The following is a 20,227-nucleotide window of genomic DNA, read 5'->3' as shown; positions in this document are numbered from 1 at the left end:
ATACAGGTGACAACCCCCCTAGCATCCATAATAGTCACCCTGCTGGCCCTATAGAGCAGCCCTGTCCTCACCTGAAACAGACCTGCTGACTGCTCCTCCCTCCCTACTGTCTAGTTATAAGATAAGGAGCAGCTGAGGTCATTACAGCTTAACCCTTTACAGACTGTCAATATAATTTTATTCTCACCCCTCCTCCTATTATGACACGGTATACACAAATTGTGAAGGGGCAACCACATTAACCCTGTAGCTGCTGGGAAGCAAACATCTCCAGCCAGTAATTAGGAATTTGCTAATTCGTCCCGTCAGATGATGTGGGGCAGCTGCCCACAACAAACATGGCGGCGCCGCAATTAGCCGGTCGTACCGGTGATGACGTGTGTGGTGCAGGAAGGTCTCGCGCGGAGTTTAAACTCATCAGGCGGCGGTTATGAGCTGATGAGCTGTGTTGAGGGGAGCCGGAGGGTAAATACGGGGCATGTACGGGGGTCTGGTATAGAGAAAGATGGGGGATCGGAGTTGGGGTGGACTATTATATAAGAGGAGGGGGGAATGGGACACAGTGAATGTGATGGTTCAGTCCACTGTTGACCACCCCACCCCACTTTACTGTCCGGCTGACAGGGCATGCTGGGAGTTGTAGTTTTTCAGCACAAGTTTTAACACTTATGGTTTGTGACTACAGATGGCGGCTGTCCTGTGTGCGTTCTCTTAACCTTTTTCTCTCTCTGCAGGGGCGGCCATGCTGGAGACCCCGCATCCTCATATTATTGTACTGCGGGGCCGAGTCTGAAGATGCACCTCATAAAATGCGCTTCTCCGCGTCCAAATGAGCAGGAGCCGCCTGCAATGCACTAAGTTAACCGTGGCGATGCAGAAGCCACACAAAGCAGCGGCTACAAAGGCCAACCTGACCGCCATCTTGTTTGGGGGATTGACAGACAAGGAAAATGATCCCAAGATGGCAGCGGTGGGCACGAAAGGAGCCTTGGGTCCCCACAACAGCCGCAAACGGGTCCGCGCTCGCGCCCTCTCCAGCCCTGGCGCTGAGGATGCCGCACGCCCCTCTAGTTCTAAGAAAGCAGCGCTCCAAACACACAGCAAACCACGACCTCCAAGTACCAGAATGTCTCCACGACTGCGAGGCGGTGGCAGGGGGTCAGCTGATACCGGCGCCATTCCCAGCTCTAATAGAGACTACATCCTGTTCAGCCCAACGCTGCAGGCATCCATCCTGGAGAAGCAGAGCAGACCGTGGCGCCGCGGCCGTGCCGACCTCTCCGTGTCCGTGCTGGCGCCTCCTTCTGGTCTGGAGCGCTCGCTGCTGGACGGCAGCCTGTCTACAACCGGTAAATATGCCGCCATGTTGGAGGGAGCGTCACCTGTGATGTTTATTGTAAATAGAGGTGTCTGTAAGCCGGCAGCACGGGGACTTCTGTTCTCAGGCTCAGCGGTGGTCTCAGCGAGGGACCCCAACTGATCAGCAGGTCATCCCCTATGCTGCGGACAGGGGGGGTAACTTGTGACACCCCCCCTTTAATAATCGACTAAATGCTCCCTGTTTACTGATGATACCGAGGACCCCGTATACAGTGAGCGCCCCGTAATCAGCCAGCCTTTCACACGATAGAATAGAACACGCTGCGTTCTTTTTTACGGATCCAGGAAAGAATAAAAATCTTCATCCAGCGCTTAAGCAGGAGACGGGGGGAAAGATCTCGGACCGGAATATTGATGAACTTGTTTATTGCTGCAACGCGTTTCGTCACGCTCAGGTGACTTTTTCAAGCAGAATCTCGAGTCGGGTTCTCAGCTGTTAGTCACAGCCGAGAACCTGGAGGAGAAGGAAGAAGAAGCGTCTGAAACAAAATGAGAAACCCATTCCCGTACTTTATTTTAGCATAAATATACAAATTTAAGAAGAAACATTTTTTTTAGCTTTTTACCCCCAATGAAACTAAAATTTTTAAAAATGTTAGTGAAAAAAAAATGTTTTAAAAATTTGCTCTATATGTCATGGAAAAAAAAACACAACAACACGGCGGCGCTATTGTTCTCATCCACCTAGTATGACTATCGGAGACCCTGTAATACACACTTATAGGCCCATTTCACACAGCCGTATGCGTAAAGCTCAGCATGGATCACAGAGCGTTTTACCGTTTGGTATTGCAGCGTGTCTCACGCACGCGGTCATGTAGGGAAGGGTGATTAAACTGTTCCCCCAACAGTCAAAAATGTGAGGGGGGCAGGGATGGAAAATGTGTTGTCCCTGAAGTGGCCCTTTAAGCCCTTCTATTGTACACTGGTTGTGACCCTTTTACTTTTCTCATCCCCCATCCGATGTCTCCCACAGGACATGGACCCCACATGGCAGTGCCAGCTGAGCTGGCAGACAAGCTGCTGCTGGAGAGCTGGGGGCTGCCCAAAGCCGTCCTGGACAAGTATGCCAGCCTCGGGGTGGTGCAGATGTTCGAGTGGCAGGCGGAATGTCTGATGAAGGGTCAGGTGCTTGAAGGGAAGAACCTGGTGTATTCTGGTGAGTGTAGTCCGCCTTGTTACCCCTTCCCCATATATTATTCATTATCCTGTAAGAGTATTCGTAGAATTGTGGGGGATGCATGTACGGATGAATTGGCCCACCAGGGTACTAGAGGCGCGCTGTCTGGTGGGCCCAAAGACCCCCTTCAAACACTTCATTTATAAAGGGATTTCATTGTGTAATTGTCCAACAACCCCATTGATCTGGATTCTCTCTTCAGCTCCTACAAGTGCTGGGAAGACGCTGGTGGCCGAACTGCTCATCCTCAAGAGAGTCCTGGAGACGCGCAAGAAAGCCATCTTTATTCTGCCCTTTGTCTCTGTGGCCAAAGAAAAGACCTTTTACTTGCAGGTAATGTGGACCACTCTCCAACGGTTAGTACTGCCCCCTAGAGGTGATTAAGAAGTGGTGATGGGAGATTGGGTGTCAGGATGTATTTCAGTAGTATGTGTGTTTTCAGAAGTAGAGTCAGTTGTCTCAGACGTTCGGGGTGTTCTTGGCGCTGCTGTGGGGGGTATTGGTTTTGATGGTTTGGGGGGGGAGTGATCTGAAGGGTCTGCACATCGAAAAGCAAACAGTCTGGTAACCGGCTGATAGAGGAAACAGATGATCTGATGGGTGCGTCCTGCACTTTTTGATCTTATGAAGGATGATGGTTGTTTTATGGGGGAGAGGGGAGGTAGGGGCATTTTTGTTGTGCAAAGATTGATGGTCTGTGCTTTCTCTTCTTGCACTGATGATGATGATGATTATGGTGTTGGGGTTTGCTTCTCTTGCACAGATGATGGGTATTCAGGTGTGTATTCTTTTGCACGGATGATGATGAGTGTTGGGGTGTCTGTTCTTGCTCTGATGATGATGGGTGCTGGGTTGTCTCTGTTGTTGCACTGATGATGATTGGTGTTGGGTTGTCTCTGTTGTTGCACTGATGATGATGGGTGCTGGGTTGTCTCTGTTGTTGCACTGATGATGATGGGTGCTGGGATGTGTCTGTCTTTTTGCACTGATGATGATAGGTGTCGGGGTGTCTCTGCTCTTGCACTGATGATGATGATGATGATGATGATGATGGGTATTGTGGTCTCATAATCTCCTGTGCAGGGATGATGGTTGTGGACGAGCTGCACATGTTGGGAGATTCGCACCGCGGTTATCTGCTGGAACTTCTTCTCACCAAGATTCAGTATGTGACACAGAAAACTGAAGCCAAGTAAGTGGTTTATTATTAGATATTCATAGATGATATTGAAGACCCCTTAGGACCCCCACAGTCACTGATAATTACATGCTAGGCTGGCATCGGCACATGGAAAACCTGGGCAGGTGCCAGAGCCCACTTATCCTTGGGCTTGCCTATAAATTATTAGGGGGGCCCAAGTGCCCATGTGAACCTGGAGCCGGCCCTGATTACACAATTTATTTTATATCATGAACACTCAGGTATTACCGTTCCGTGTCGGAGCCATGTAACAGAGGCCATGGGCACAGTTGGATCCTGTCCTGTGTAATTAGGACAGCCCTGTCCTGGGAAACGTTTTTCTTATCCCACAAGATAAGACCTGATCTCTTGCATGGAGCCATTATACGCCAGTACACTTCAGTCCTTTATAGTGACTGTGTCCTTGGTTCTGTTCTTCACATTGTCCCCTGTGATCGCTCTGTCCTTCCAGGTACATGTGTAGAATGCCACAATTACAGGATCCATGGAAAGCACTGGGACTCTTCCTGTGGGCAGTCCAATGGCAGCCAGTGAAGGCGGTCCTCTATTATCCATTAAAGAGACTAAGACCGACTGAAAAGTACAGAGGCACATTTTTGGTGGTTTTCTTGATTCTTAGTAACTTCTTTGCTTTTGTTTTCCTATCACATTGCAGGAAAAAAGACTCCGGCAACACCTGGAACGAGGTGCAGATAGTGGGTATGAGTGCCACCCTGCCCAATCTCAGCCTGCTGGCCTCTTGGCTCAGTGCTGAGCTCTATCACACTGATTTCCGCCCGGTGCCCCTCAAAGAACAAATCAAAATCAGCAAAACCTTGTACGATTCATCAATGACCCCCGTGCGGGAATTTGAGCCTTTAATTCATCTGAAGGTGAGAAATGAGATGTAATGAGTCAAGAAGCCGGACTGCAGGGGATGGACAAGATATAATTGGGGAGCACTGTGAGGGAGGGGGATATTACAATACAAAGGAATCGCTGTGGGGGATATTTTAGGGTGATGTGCTGCTGATTTCCCCCAGACACCTTCGTTGCTCTTACAGGGTGATGAAGACCACATTGTTAGCCTGTGCTATGAGACAGTACAGGGTGGTCATTCCATCCTCATCTTCTGCCCTTCCAAGAACTGGTGTGAGAAGTTGGCTGATACGATTGCTCGCGAGTTCTACAACTTATATTGCCGGGCTCGGCAGGAGGCTGCAGGTAATAGAAAGACAAAGGAGGTGAACTTTGGAGGCTGTGCCGACTTATTACCATAAATGCGCAGCATGGGTCTTGCCCTTTAAACTTGCACTATTGTAAATGTACAGCGCAGGATTTAAGCACCTGCTTCTGGAATGTAGGAGGATGGGTGCCCAGGTACGACAGACAGCTGGGGACCTTGAGGAGCAGATTGAGGAGATTTTTAATTACTTCGGAACTGTAACTGCAGCTGTTAGCCATTTAAATGCCGCTGTTGATTCTAACGGCGGCATTTAAATGTCCTGATTGGCATTTAAATATCCCAAGAAGCCTTTTTCCCATGAGTTTGTAGGGTGCCCTTCAGGTGTCGTGGAAGCCTGGCACCTTGTGAAAGCTACCATATATTTCTATCTCTTAAGATGTATCGCTAGAAATATAATTATTGCATTATACTTATAAGCAAGCAAAAGTTCAAGTCCCCTTAGGGGAATAAAAGAAATAAATAAAGATTTAGTGAAATATAGAATTTTTTTAAATATAAAAAAAACTAAATTTTGAAAAACACTCCTTTCCCCTATTTATAGTAAAAATATATTTAAAACAAAAGAAACAATAATTGTTGATGCCGCATCCATAAAATGGAAAAATAAAAAAGTAATGACGGGCAGAAGGCGGCGACAGAAAGTAATTGCTTTTTAAAGAATATTTAATTTTTTTAAAAGCAGTGAAACAAAAACAAAACTTAATTTGGTTTTCTCGTAATCGTACTAAACCACAGAATAAAGTTATGTCCTAAAAACACAACCATGCCAAAAATGGGATAATTGTATTTTTTCCCCTTTTTTTACTCCACTTAGAAAGTTAAAGTTTTTCAGTACATCATATAGAAAAAAAATAGCAACATTAAAAATACAACTCGTGCCAGAAAAAATAAACCCTCGGACAGCCACATCCTCAAGGAGTTAAAAAAAAAGACAAAGCAAAGGAAAAATCTCCTATGCGTCAAAAAAGGCACAAAATTCTTTTGGTAGCCTAGCAAGTAAAATGAGGGTCTTTAAAGCTCCGCACATATAGAGTCCGGTCGTTAAGCTATTAATGGGATACCTGTCACCTTTACTTTGTATCTGTTATTCTCTAGACATCCACTGGATGGCAGCACCGCGTAGTTCCAGTTTTCTGCATTCTCCTCCTTGCCTGAACTTGGAAACACTGAAACTTGAGATTTTTAGGTTACTGCTTAATACCTAACGAACAGTAAAAAAGAAAAAGTCCCGTTATTATAATTAACATTTGTCTCCCTAGATGGTAGATCGGAGCCGAGCATCTCTCCCGTGGTGCTGGACAAGGATGGCATACAGGATGTGGTGGGTCAACTGAAGCGATGTCCGACTGGACTAGACTCCGTCCTTGGCCGCACCGTTCCCTGGGGCGTGGCTTTCCATCATGCCGGTACTTCCCATTGTAGATCACCGTTGTGCAGTCCTCATGCTGGTTCTAGCTGTGACCTGTCGGTCATGTATCTGTATCTGCAGGGCTGACCTTCGATGAGCGGGATGTGATAGAAGGCGCCTTTCGTCAGGGTATCGTCCGTGTTCTCGCTGCAACCTCAACTTTGTCATCCGGGGTCAACCTCCCTGCTCGACGTGTCATCATTAGGACCCCGGTATTTAACGGGCGACTCCTAGACATCCTGACATATAAACAGATGGCAGGAAGAGCCGGGCGGAAAGGGGTCGACACTGAAGGTGAGCGTAGTGGAGGGAACAGTTGGGAATGGGTAATAGAAATGTATTTTATCATGGTCTGATTATGGTATAATGGTGATCTGCGCGTATGTGGAGTTTTAGTTGCGTAATGAAGACTTTTGCAATGCAGTTCACTCTACTGGTCTCTGTTATCAGCCGTTTGGGTCAGGGAGAAAATGACTGTATGACAGGCGAATGAAACCTATTTTCTCCCTGTTATAATACGGAATACTATTGTAGCAAATTCTGACATTCTGTTCGATCCGTGCAGGCTTTCAGAGCAGAAATGTCTCAATTCACTGACAGCAAAGAAAGACCATGAAAATGTCAAGGAAGTGAAACGCAGAATATACTAGAACGTTGGAGAACTTGTCATTATACGTTAATTGAGCTTTATTCACATAAGACCCAGATCACTGCAATCGCCACAGCAGGAAAGGACTGATCTCCAGTTTCCATCCTCTGCAGGAGAGAGTATCCTTGTATGCAAGCCGGTGGAGAGATCTAAGGGCATCAATCTACTGCAGGGGTCCCTGAAGCCGGTGCAGAGCTGCCTCCTGCAGAAAGAAGGCGCCGGAGTCACAGGCAGCATGATCCGGGCTATTCTGGAGGTCAGAGTCACTGTCATGCAATTTGTATTGGGTTATAGTTTGGCAATACGTAGTTCTGGGGCCCCTGCTTCCTAGTACACACTTCAGAGGGGCCCCTGGGGCAGAAGTATCCCTGATTACAATTGCCAGATTTATTCTTTATTAGGGGTATTTCACTCAAGTATTAAAAGTCCATTTACCTGGGTCTGCGGTCAGATAAAGGTAGGTACTGAACATCAACAGTAAATGTGCCGTCTTGTTAACCCCTTCCCAACATGCACTGTACTGTTCCATACATGGCGGTTGTCGGCCATCTTCGACAGGCGACACCCGCTGGCAACAACCACGATTGGAGATAACCAAATTATTGCCCATTATGACATGCCTGCGACAAGTCTTAATAAGTTGGTACTGCAGTATACTATATTCTAACAGGCGTAGTGTTGAGGTTTATTATATAAGCAATCAAACGATCGCAAGTTCAAGTCACCTAAGGGGAGTAAACAAGATGGTAAAATAAGGCTTTTATCTAATCATTACAAAGAAATATTAAAAGTTAAAAAAAAAAAACTTTTCCCAGCTGTTGCATCAAAAAATGTAAAAAAATTAAAAATTGGTATTACTGTGTCTGTAAAAGTCCAATATATTAAAATATGGCATTATTAACCTCATATGGTCTGAACACCATTCAAAAAAAGCTGTCAGAATTGCACTTTTTTAGTCATTCTGTTTTCAATAAAAAAAATTGGATAACAAGTGATCAAAAAGATAAATGAGCCCCAAAATTGCATTCGTAAAGACTACAGGTCACCTTGCAAAAAATGATCCTTGACACAACCCTATCAACTGAAAAATAAAAACGTATTGAGACTGAGAATACGACAGAGGGCAATTTTTTTAAAGGTATTGTGATGAAACGATACTGGCTGACGGTCATCTTTGCCTCCCATCTTTTTGGTCTGGGAAAGGTCGAGTGGATTTAGGCAGATGTGTAAGTGTATTTTCCTGCTCAGCAGAGCTCGTCAATGTTCATGCAACTGCTTTTCACACCAGAGGGGCCTTTGCACCATTTGCTCCTTTTTGGGACCAGCAAGGAAGCCCTTTGTTGTAGTGATAATGAAGTTAGCCACTTCTAGGAGATCCCATTGTGTCCCTGCCCCTCCAGTACACATTCCCCAGACTTGCTGACTGCGATTTCCCACCACTAAAAGAAAAAATGAATGGGCACTCGAAGGTCCCAGCTGAACCGCAATTATATTTTTGAAACCATGAGTGTACCACGGGCGCAGTGCACTCAGTCCCATCACTGTGCGACCAATGGAACCCACAGGATCGCATACCTGCAAAGCTAATCATCTATTGCATATCATGTTTGGTATCCACTTATAGGTAAATCCATGATATGACACATGGCGGCCATAGCTTCCCTATTAGGGTGCTTCCTAAGGATTTAGGGCAGAAATGTTAAATTGGGTTTAACAATCGGGGCTTTAAAACTAAAGAGGGGATCTTCCCTACATTGTCAAACCTAGGAGTGGTATCCAATGCCGTCCTGTCCCTCATTCCTCGCTCTCCTCGCCCCAAGACTATGTGACATAACTTCATAGACTGGTATTTTCTATTATTTTATTCCTTTTTATTTTCATATGGTTTTGTCTGTATTTTTATGCTCCTTACCCTTTTATAAACCTCTCCTCCTTTTTTATATTTTTACCCAAGCACTGTTAACTCTTTGAATAAATCTTTAAACTTTATTTAGTCAGTTTCCTTGATGCTTTAAGCGATCCATAACCCGATGTGTGTTAATTGTGTGTCGGCTAGTGTAAACTAAGGTGGCTGACTTACCTGTCAGAAGTAGTCGGTGGTGTCAGCGACGTGTGTTGGGGCGTGCTACGCCATGCAATTTGGGCTCCATCTTGCACAAGAGTAGGATCTAGGGAGCTGGAACTAAGTCGACCCTGTGAGTGCCGTATGTCGCACTTTGGTGACAGTCCGATCTGTAAACCACTTTACCATGATGAGTACTCTAGTAATTTTTTTAAAGTAGTATTACGTAAAAAAAAAGAAGTAAATTCTGTATCCGCATGATCATACTGACTCACAGAATAAATATGACGCCCTTTTTACGTCACTGTGAACCCCCCACCAAAATAATGCAATTATGATGGCAGTTTTTCCCCCCAGGGGCGTAACTATAGAGGGTGCAGGGGATGTGGTTGCACCTGGGCCCAGGAGCCTTAGGGGGCCCATAAGGCCTCTCTTCTCCATATAGGGAACCCAGTACTATGAATAAAGCATTATAGTTGGGGGCCCTGTTACAGGTTTTGCATTGGGGCCCAGAAGCTTCAAGTTATGTCTCTGTGCAGCATGGTTTAGGTATGGGTACGGGTACAGATACAGATAGAGGGGGGGCCCCAGCTCACGTTTTGCATCAGGGCCCCTGAGCCTTTAGTTACGCCCCTGTTTCCCCCATTTTATTCCCCTTAAAAACTTATAAACGTTTTACCAATTATATGTTACCATTGAAGAATAAAACTCCTCCGGCAAAAAACAAACCCTCATATGGCTGCCAGAGAGAGAAAGTAGGGGAGAAAGAATGAAACAAAAAAAGAGGGCTGCAGCAGGAAGAGGTTAATCAGACCAGACCCATAAAATTAATATAGACCCCTGACCAGACAGAATATATATATATATTTGGCACTCCTGGGTCCTCTTCGCTTCCGGGCGTCACTGCACACCCTGCTCCTGATGGCAGACCCGCCATTGTAAATGTATCAGAGGAGACTGTACCCCCCTCCAATACATCTATGACCGCAGATCTGTGGGATCCAGACAGACGAATTCAGATGACTGTCCAACCATTCGAGGGCCACCATTCTGTATAATTATAGCGACATGTCTATGTCCTCCCACAATTCCATGCACTACCCTCTACGGATAGGACTGATGACCTTGGTCATCCTGAGCTTCCTGGTTCATGTATCGAGTTAAGAGAGGTTGTCTCACAAAGCAGATGTAGCAGTGATGCATGACTTGAGTTTTATTGATTTTGATTCCTACACCAGATCATAGTCGGTGGGGTAGCCGACACACCCAATGATGTCCGGATTTACGCATCTTGTACCCTGTTGGCCGCGAGCCCAAGAGAGGAGGGTGGAGATCCCGAGCGGAGGGACCACGGGGCTATTGAGGCGTGCGCGGACTGGCTGCTGAGGAATGAGTTCATACAGGTGGTGGAGGAGGAGCAGGAAGGAAAGAAAGGTAAATACTGCCACGACACACACCACTCCCCTGCTCGGTACAACCACCCGGGGTAAGTGCTCTACACAGGGGTAATTATGTAACTCGACTGACATTTTCCTTTTTTGGCAGCTGAGATTTATCGCCCCACAAAGCTCGGCTCCGCAACCCTCTCATCTTCGCTGTCGCCCTTCGATGCGCTTGGGATCTTTGCAGATCTTCAGAGGGCAATGAAAGGCTTTGTCCTGGAGAACGACCTGCATATCCTGTATGTGGTAAGTGATCACATGACTGCGGATGGCATCCTACGAGTTTGTCTTGTATTATTGAGCCGCTCTGTTGTCTTGCGTTGGTTTAGGTCACCCCTGTGTATGAGGAGTGGGCCACCATCGACTGGTATCAGTTCTTCTGCCTCTGGGAAAAGCTCTCTGTGTCTATGAAACGCGTGGCCGAGTTGGTAGGAATTGATGAAGGCTTTCTGGCTCGTTCTGTAAAGGGAAAAATCGTTGCCAAAAATGACCGACAGCAGCGCCAGATCGCCATCCATAAGAGGTGACTCTTCAAGGCAGGTCCTGTGCACTGCTGTGCAGCAGCTGACTGACCTTGCCCGCTGCTCCTTTAACCCTTTCCAATCCACTGTCTGACCTCTGAAGACATTATGATTTAAGGCTGTACAGCTCCGATGTTGGAAGACGTCCGTCGGGTTTCTCTTACTGTATATTGCCAGCCTCTCTGCTGTCGGAGCCTATCCAACGTGTCGCCTCATGCAGTACTGGCTTTAGCCAGCAGATAGCGCCGTTGTATAACGGCAGAAAAAGAGTAAGCCCCCTAGGAAAACCAGGATACAAATTGGATTGGAAAGCATTAAACCCTCTGCTCTGCCTATGTAGCACAGATTCATGTCGGAGCTGTATGTTTACTGCTGTAATCGGATCTCGTCTTGTGCAATAATTTTTTTGCTTTTTTCCTTTCCTCCAGGTTTTACACAAGTCTTGTGCTGTTGGATTTAATCAGTGAAGTCCCCTTGTCAGAATTAACAAAAAAGTATGGCTGCAGCCGGGGTCAGCTCCAGTCCCTGCAACAGTCCGCCGCTACCTATGCAAGTAAGTTACTATGAGGAAGGAGACCGAGCTTTAGAGCAAAGCAAGTCTGCATCATAATTATATGCAGGTGTAGCAGAGCTGAATTTGTCACTAACCCCTTTAGGGCTGGCTGCCTGTGGGGCTGCACAGTGTTATGTAACACCATAACTAACAGTGCAACAAAACACAATAATCAGTCATCGATGTGTCTTTCAGGTATGGTGACGGTGTTCAGTAATCGTTTGGGTTGGCACAATATGGAGCTTCTTCTCTCTCAGTTCCATAGCCGGCTCACATTCGGTGTGCAGCGAGAGCTCTGTGACCTCGTCCGCCTAGATTTGCTCAATGCTCAGAGGGCAAGAGCTCTCTACAATTCCGGATTCATTACTGTCAGCGAACTGGCAAGAGGAAATGTCAGTGATGTTGAAACAGCCCTGAAGAACGCGGTGCCCTTTAAGAGGTGATAAACCCTGTCTGCTGAGCCGGCAGATATTCTGTCGACTTTCTGTTTTTCTTCTCGTTATCCGTAGCCGTGCAGCTTGGATGTAACTGCTATAACGGCCCTTTTACACACAATGAGAAATGCATGATTCTTCCAATCATACAACCTGTTAAGACAGGTAGATTAACATTGAGAATCGCTCACTTCTCGTTTAATGTTTCCCATTCCTATGTGAAACACTGAGCGGGGAGTGTTTACACGCAATAAGAAGTAAATGAGCTAATGATTATTTTTATGCAAGCTGAAACTGAATTACGAACGAAGAGTGAACGATTCTTGTTCGTCATTTAGTTGTTCGCTTGCATGTAAACTGAATGATTATCGTTCACTGGAATTATTATTTTTTTGAACAATAATCGTTACGTCTAGAAGCTCCTTTATTCTTTGTCCGATACGTGAGATTAAAACTCCTATAATACAAGAATATAACTATGATAATGCTGCCCCTTATCTACAAGAATAGAACTCCTATAATACTGCCCCCTATGGAGAAAAACATATATATCAGCGCCCCGTCATCAAGTAAGTACAGGCGGAAACAATGAGTAGTGGCAAGTACTCACCTGGTGCTCAGTGGAATTCTCAGGAACGAGAATCCGCTGGCACCCGATATCCACAGTAGCCTTTCAACCACCCTGGGTTCTTGATCCAGATATCTGGAGAGTCGTCATCAGGATGCAGCCAAACCTGGGCTGTGTAGTTGAAGTATAGGGTACAATCGATGAAAAAATCCCTGCGCTCCGAAACCCGTAGGGCATTGTGAGGAGTGTGAGTGGACCTTTAAGTTTTCTATATATATGTAGATGTACTAAATGTATTCATGTATGTTATGTGCTTGAGAAGGGCAAAACTTGTATTGCCGAAACGCGTTGCAGAATAAAACTATACTACAGACTTAGAAGTCTATTATTGATCCCTTCGGGTTCCGGAGCGCGGGGATGTTTTCATCGATTTGTACCCTAAGTACAAGAATATAACTACTATAATACTGCCCTTTATGTACAAGAATATAACTACTATAATACAGCCTCCTATGTACAAGAATATAACTACTATAATACTGCCCTTTATGTACAAGAATATAACTACTATAATACTGCCCCTTATGTACAAGAATATAACTACTATAATACTGCCCCTTATGTACAAGAATATAACTACTATAATACTGCCCTTTATGTACAAGAATATAACTACTATAATACTGCCCTCTATGTACAAGAATATAACTACTATAATACTGCCCCCTATGTACAAGAATATAACTACTATAATACTGCTCCTATGTACAAGAATGTAACTACTATAATACTGCCCCCTATGTACAAGAATATAACTACTATAATACTGCTCCTATGTACAGGAATATAACTACTATAATACTACTCCTATGTACAAGAATATAACTACTATAATACTGTCCCCCTATGTACAAGAATATAACTACTATAATACTGCCCTCTATGTACAAGAATATAACTACTATAATACTTCCCCCTATGTACAAGAATATAACTACTATAATACTGCCCCCTATGTACAAGAATATACCTACTATAATACTGCTCCTATGTACAGGAATATAACTACTATAATACTACTCCTATGTACAAGAATATAACTACTATAATACTGTCCCCCTATGTACAAGAATATAACTACTATAATACTGCCCTCTATGTACAAGAATATAACTACTATAATACTGCCCTCTATGTACAAGAATATAACTACTATAATACTGCCCTCTATGTACAAGAATATAGCCACTATAATACTGCCCTCTATGTACAAGAATATAACTACTATAATACTGCCCTCTATGTACAAGAATATAACTACTATAATACTGCCCCTTATGTACAAGAATATACCTACTATAATACTGCTGACTAGTGTGATGCCGGGTGTCACTATAGCTATGAAGGCATCTCACTGCGGGGCGAGTATAACTCCTCCCCTACACGATGCACTCCTTCCATCAGTATTTGTATATTTTAGTTTATTAAATCTTTTGTCCCTCTCCTCGGGGATTGTTGATAATTATCTGCTCTCCTCTCGTCCGCACAGCATCGTGTCCCCCAGGACCCCCCCATCTGCTGTAACTTGAAGTGTTAATTACTGGGACAGAGATGTGTACGATGGCGGCTTCATATCCTGCTGTATAATTGAGACAATTTCCCAGTGACAGAATTGATTAGAGCTGCGCTCGCACTGCGGCGGGGACCGGGGGAGCGGAGTCGGCGCTGCAGATGGTCATCTGTAATAAACTCTGGATCTCCGCCGACAGGGGCCCAAAACCACAGCCGGTGCTATTCTTTTGCTGTGTAATTAACAGGGGGATGCGGTTAATACATTTATGCATGGCCGGTTCTGCCGGGATTATCCTCAAATCCATATTAATAGCAGAATTTAATTTTCATATTTTACAAAACAGTTATTGGCTGGAAAAATTAATCAGAAGCGCGAGCGGCCGGATCGCTCCCCGTAGGTCAGCCGGCGGGCTGCTCTGTTTAACTGCATCTTGCTGATAAACTCTGCTTACTAAGTTCTTACTAATCTTCTGCTTTACTTCTCTTGTCCTGATCTGAAGTCACATGCTTTCATACTCCGTCACCTCCAGAGCTGCATTCACTACAATGCCTTACAGCTGAGAATGTTCATGTTATTTGCATATCAGACTGTTGTTGTGAACCAGCAGGGGGCAACATTGAGCTGCTCCTTTAACAGCAGAATTGTGACAGCAGCTCTAGGGGTGACTGGAGGGTAAGACATGATGTCACTAAGGATCAGGAACATATAAGAAACTTACTTGTAGCAATAATTGTCAATCACATTATATGTAAAAGGATCGCGACAAACTCGCAGAATTGCCAAATTTTTGGTTTTAGTATGAAGCTGTAGGTGTGGTTTTTGTATTTTATGCTGCTTTTGTCCTCATTTTTTCTTCACTTTGCTCCTCAGTACCCGCAGGGCTGTGGATGAAGACGAGGAAGCCGCCCAGGAACGCCGAGCTGCGCGATGCATCTGGATTTCCGGGAAGAAAGGCCTGACTGAGCGGGAGGCGGCACAGCTTATTGTGGAAGAAGCCCGGAAGCTGCTGAAGGAGGACCTGGCGGAGATGGGGATCCGCTGGAGTCCTGATACAAGCTTAGAGTCCAGTTCAGCTCTTGACACGAGCTCCGAATCCACCTCCGAGGAACAAGTCAGGCCCTCAACCTCTGCTGGGAAATGTTCAGAGAGTAACACGTTTCCGAATGCGGCGACCGCCAGATCTGAGCATTTACCAAACGTCAAACGGAGTAAGACAATGGACACCGCTGATGAGGCAAAGTCTCAGAATAAAGGGGCAGCTGCACAGTCTTCAGGTGGCACCCGTGCCGGGCTCCCCGAACCGTGTACAGAAGGCAGTGTACTAAAGAGTAAAGAGAATATCCTGGAAAATTCTTCAGGAAAGGGTCCTGGGAAAGAGGAGGTTAACAACCAAGAGATGGGTATGAATAGTAAGAAAAGTGGGGATCTATCAATAGACGTCGGAGTGTTGAGCATGGCCAATAAATGTCCAGACAGTGGGCATGTTACTGATGCTGCTTCCAGCGCCGCCCCGAACACTATTCAGCTACAGTCTGACCAAGAAACAGGACTTCTTCCAAGGGACCCCCTGCTTGTTGGTGACAATCCACCATCAAAAGGGACGAAATCTGGATCATCGGCCCCTAAAACAAGAGAAGTGTTCAATGGTGTATTGGAGGGACGCTCAGATTTACCGGTGTTCAGAGTTCCAACCGTGCAGCCACGTCTTGCCACCCTGGTAGTCGATATCGCCCCACAACCTGTCGATGAAGGTCCCTCATCAGTGAGGAGCACAACGTCTGAGATTATTCATGTCAACAATGGGACAAATCCCATAAACAAAGAAGCTTCCGAAGCAAACATGATGCCTACCGTGCGCTCCGCGGCCTCTCCTGGCGGCAACCACTCTCCAGGCTTGCACGTTGCATCGAGGACTTACGAGGACAGTTTCCAGCTGGACACCCAAACGGAGAACTTAATTCTGCAGCAGATGGAGGCTGAATCTAAGAGAGAGCAGAATCTAACACGTGTGATGCTGGAAGCTGCTCTACCGACGGATAGACAGAGCCAGGTTGGAGCTGGACACATCAATGATGATGTAACGCCCGAGAATGATGAGGGTCCAAACCAGGCACAGCTAAACCCGGACACTGAAAGTTCCATAAAGATGTCATTGGAGTTGCGTAGAGAGAACCTGGAAACTGAAGTTAAAGAAGGAAGTTCATGGCTCAAGGGGAACGATATGTCCCTCACCGATACACAACTTCAGGTCTTGTTCCAATCCTACCACACGCCGGTGGAGAATGAAGTGAAATGTACAGATTCTAACACTAATGTAGCATCAGTCCCAAAGCAAGACGTCTCCGAAGACAACAATCTGAGACATAACGAGGCGAGGGACACCAGCCTGAACATGAGTGGCAGCTTCCTCTTTGACAGCTTTAATGATGATCTAGGTTTCTGCTCCAATCTCGAACAGCCCAATCTTCCTCCTCCACCTGACGGTGATGATAAGGAAGAGCTGGAGGCTCCTCAGGAGAAGGTCCGAGATTCCTTACATACAATCCCAGAACATCAGAGTCCGGCTGTAAAACACGAGGAAGGCTCTATCTTGTTCTCTCAGCTTGATTCCTTCCAAATGGCCGAGGTTCTAGACCTCGTAGAACAACCTCCAGCGTTAGACATGGATGAAGAACACACAAGTCCAAAATTCTCAGGTCCAGCAGGGGAGAATGGGGACAATAAGGAAATGGTAGAAAATGTGGAGGCTGTGAGGAGTGGGTCGGAGTGGTGCAACCTCTCCTTTAGCTTGACTCCTGGAATGGTGGATATTTTAGATCAGTTGGCAAATATCACGACTAACACCAAATCTATGGGTGACCCTGAAACTCCTGATACAAGGCAGTGTGCCATGAAGGGGCAACATCTGAAGAGAATCTGCAAGGAAAAACACTATTCAGATACTGAAGATGTTCTGCACACTCCATCTGCCAATCGTCGTGTAGATGGTACCATACGCAATTCTACCCCAATTGTGGCTTCCAAAAGTGACCGAGAAGCCAACTCCAGGCCTGAGAGCAGAACTGACCTGATTCCCCCATCACCTCCTAGTGCATGTACCTCAAGAGCGATTGTCATGCCCTCTATGAAATCTGACATCAAGAAACCGAGACTAGAATCTCTGGACAGCCTGAGCTTCCTGTCCCAGGAGGCAGACTACTTATTTGGGTCACAAAGTGAAGTTCTGGACAATAGGGAAGCTGCGGTGGTTGATGATATTCGAGATGCCTCTGTTGTAGCCAAGGATTTCTCCTTGCAGTTGTCTCAGGACTCTTCCTTGCCGCTTCCTCAAACCAGTTCACAAGGGTTCAGTATCATCGACGTGGCCAGTGACCGGACCCTGTTACAGACCTTTCTGAAGGAATGGAAGAACCAGAAGACATTTTCCCTGTCCTTGGCATGTGAGCGGAGGAACAGGGCGTCCTCATCCCGATCCGGCATCGGTGGAAGGTTTAAACAAGGTGAAAGTTCTTTTGATGCTACTTTAATCTCTTGTCTAGAAGTTCTTGTGGGTTTCATAATTGATACAGGCTGATGCATTTTGGGGCAATTGGACCCTCAGAACTGTGATAGATCAGCATTATGGTGGGGTTACTGCTGTGTGCCCTACTGAGGTCTCCCATAACTCATCACATTATCTCTTTAGTGCGTTCACCACAACAAGGACAAGCCAAGGAAGATGACTGCCTATTAGTCCCGGGCTGGGATGACATGGTGCTGGTGGGCCTGGCGGTATGCTGGGGAGGGAAGGATGCCTATTACCTGTCCCTACAGACTAAGCAGGATCAGTCAGGTATATATTCCTGGGAATGACGGGACAGCCCCAGTTTAGTGCATCTTACTTTACTTCTGGACGTGTTATAAACCTCTGGGTCATCTCATTGCAGATATAAGTTCCAGCCTGGCTCCTCCTCCGCTGGACCAGAATCTGTCCGTCAAGGATCGACTGTGTTATCTGCAGTCTACGATGCAGCAGATGCGCCCCCTGGAGGTCATCATGTATAACTTCATCGAGCAGTACAAGGCTCTGGTCCTGGGGTGCAAAACTTCCATCACTGGACACTTTCAGGACCCAAAGGTGACAAGTCTGCAATGCCCATGCTGTAAATGTTTCCTGGTCCTGCTGCATGATGTACGGCCCTAGAATAACCCCAAGGACTATGTAGGGGGGCATCTGTCAGATCGCTGGTTATAAAGGGGACTTCGCTTCTGTTGTCCCCGTCAGGTCTGTACACTGGACCTTGTGTCACATAGCTGTATTGTCGCTGTGGGCTGCACATCACTGAGGTCCGTTGTAGTCACTGATCTGATAGGGACAGAATTTTAAAGGGGTTTTTCCCGGCGTCATCCTGACGGCAGACATGGAGGTTGCACCTTGACCTTGTAGGGACAGGAAGCAAGAGACTTCAAAAGGCTCCTCCTGCCTCCCATTCACCAGTGCTTCCTGTCCCTACAGGGACATGCAAGAGGTGCTCCCTCCAGGGAGCTACAGGATAACACCGGGATTGACGGTCCACAGGGCCGCTTCCCCTCACCTTTCCAACGGAATCTGGCTGACAAGCGGGGCTGACGGTCCACAGGGCTGCTTCCCCGTTTACCTCCCCTCCGGAGGGTCAGCGCGGTCCGGGAGCACGGCGGGCCACAGGTCTGACCGCCCGGGGATCACCACCGCAATGGTCGGAGCGGCGGACCACAGGTCCCTGAGTCCTCTCCTTCCTCCTTTCGGCTCCGTGCAGCGTTTTCTCGGCAGGGGAGAGCGGCGGGCCACAGGCTCAGATGCCTCTCTCCCCCAGGCATACCGGCGCATCCCCGCGCGGCGGCAGGGGGCGGAGCCAATGACGCACCATCGGGGGGCGGAGCCAAAAGACGCAGCGTGACGCGGTGACGTCAGACGCCGTCGGAGAACCCGGAAATGGCGGGAGATTTAAAAATGGAAACCCCCCCCCCCGGCAAGCTTCCACTGACAGCACACCTTCAGGGAAGGATTTATCTGTCTGGCTGGTCCTGTCTATCGCTACCTAGCATGATGACTACTAAGGAACCAGAGATGGAAGCCCTGCAAACCGTAAGTGTGACAAATTGCAGGGGTGATATGCTGGGGATTTAGCATTGGATGGCGGTTTATTTCCCTTATGTGCATGCATGTATTTTTGCAGGACAGGGAATCTACCCGGTCTAAACAAGACCTTAAAAAAAGATGCAGGAAATGCTCCCTGTGTCTCAAAAAACTTGACGAGACATATAAAAAGCCGCTATGTCCCGATTGTACCGCAAAAATCCTGACTGATGAACAGGCCGCCTTCAGGGAGGATATTAGATCCCTGGTCCGTGAAGAGGTCCGGGCATCAATCTCTAGTCTCCCCCCAGCACAGCGGGAAAAAAGAGCCACTAAGAGGGCGAGCCACATGCCGCTGACGAGCTCAGAGTCTGAGCAATCCCTGGGCGACCTGTCAGACGGCGAACTCTTTGACCGTCCCCCGGACTCCAGAGATGAGAATAGAAAATACTATTTCTCATCAGCAGAGCTGGACGACCTGATCAAAGCGGTCAGGGACACTATGAAGCTGGAGGATGTGATTGAGCCTAGGTCCGTACAGGACGACATGTTCGGTGGGCTCAGACCGAGAAACCGCATCATGTTTCCCGTAAACGATACCTTAAAAAAAGTGATCACGGATGAATGGGCCTCAGCAGATAGACACCTCTATCTATCCCGTGAGTACAAAGACAGACTCCGGTTTGCGGAAGAGGATGTGAACATCTACGAGGATGTCCCCAAGGTGGATGCGCAAGTGGCCAGAATGGCTAAAAAGACAGCCCTACCGTTTGAGGACTCCTCCCACCTTAAAGATCCAATGGACAACAGGGTAGATGCCCTGATGAAACGGGCCTGGCAAACAACGGCCTATACGCTGGAGTCCAACATTGCAGCAACGTCCGTGGCCAGGTCAATGTTCCTCTGGTTAGGGGAACTCGATGACCAGATAAAACA

The 20,227-nt window shown here is 46.8% G+C and overlaps 2 protein-coding genes across 2 annotated transcripts in view; both read left to right on the top strand.

The window, feature by feature from the left end:
- The first annotated feature begins 387 nt into the window (after positions 1 to 387).
- LOC136626459 (uncharacterized) lies at positions 388 to 3,631 on the top strand. The gene is made up of 5 exons (XM_066601522.1): positions 388 to 465; positions 735 to 1,349; positions 2,357 to 2,539; positions 2,763 to 2,916; positions 3,559 to 3,631. Exons 2-5 carry the CDS (start codon positions 830 to 832, stop codon positions 3,629 to 3,631), a joined length of 930 nt encoding a protein of 309 aa, XP_066457619.1. The 5' UTR covers positions 388 to 465; positions 735 to 829.
- Positions 3,632 to 3,648: 17 nt separating this feature from the next.
- Positions 3,649 to 20,227, top strand: part of POLQ (DNA polymerase theta) — a 37,923-nt gene continuing 21,344 nt past the window's right edge. Inside the window, exons 1-14 of the mRNA XM_066599263.1 lie at positions 3,649 to 3,752; positions 4,417 to 4,633; positions 4,805 to 4,964; positions 6,246 to 6,392; positions 6,476 to 6,688; positions 7,157 to 7,299; positions 10,344 to 10,539; positions 10,651 to 10,793; positions 10,877 to 11,070; positions 11,497 to 11,621; positions 11,817 to 12,060; positions 15,067 to 17,696; positions 17,882 to 18,028; positions 18,123 to 18,313. Of these exons, the coding sequence (XP_066455360.1) occupies positions 3,649 to 3,752; positions 4,417 to 4,633; positions 4,805 to 4,964; positions 6,246 to 6,392; positions 6,476 to 6,688; positions 7,157 to 7,299; positions 10,344 to 10,539; positions 10,651 to 10,793; positions 10,877 to 11,070; positions 11,497 to 11,621; positions 11,817 to 12,060; positions 15,067 to 17,696; positions 17,882 to 18,028; positions 18,123 to 18,313 (4,854 nt within the window). The remainder of the gene's footprint in view (positions 3,753 to 4,416; positions 4,634 to 4,804; positions 4,965 to 6,245; positions 6,393 to 6,475; positions 6,689 to 7,156; positions 7,300 to 10,343; positions 10,540 to 10,650; positions 10,794 to 10,876; positions 11,071 to 11,496; positions 11,622 to 11,816; positions 12,061 to 15,066; positions 17,697 to 17,881; positions 18,029 to 18,122; positions 18,314 to 20,227) is intronic.

The sequence above is a fragment of the Eleutherodactylus coqui genome, chromosome 4 (genome assembly GCF_035609145.1).
Source record: "Eleutherodactylus coqui strain aEleCoq1 chromosome 4, aEleCoq1.hap1, whole genome shotgun sequence".
NCBI lineage: Eukaryota > Metazoa > Chordata > Amphibia > Anura > Eleutherodactylidae > Eleutherodactylus > Eleutherodactylus coqui.
This window is presented reverse-complemented; position numbering and strand designations above follow the sequence as displayed.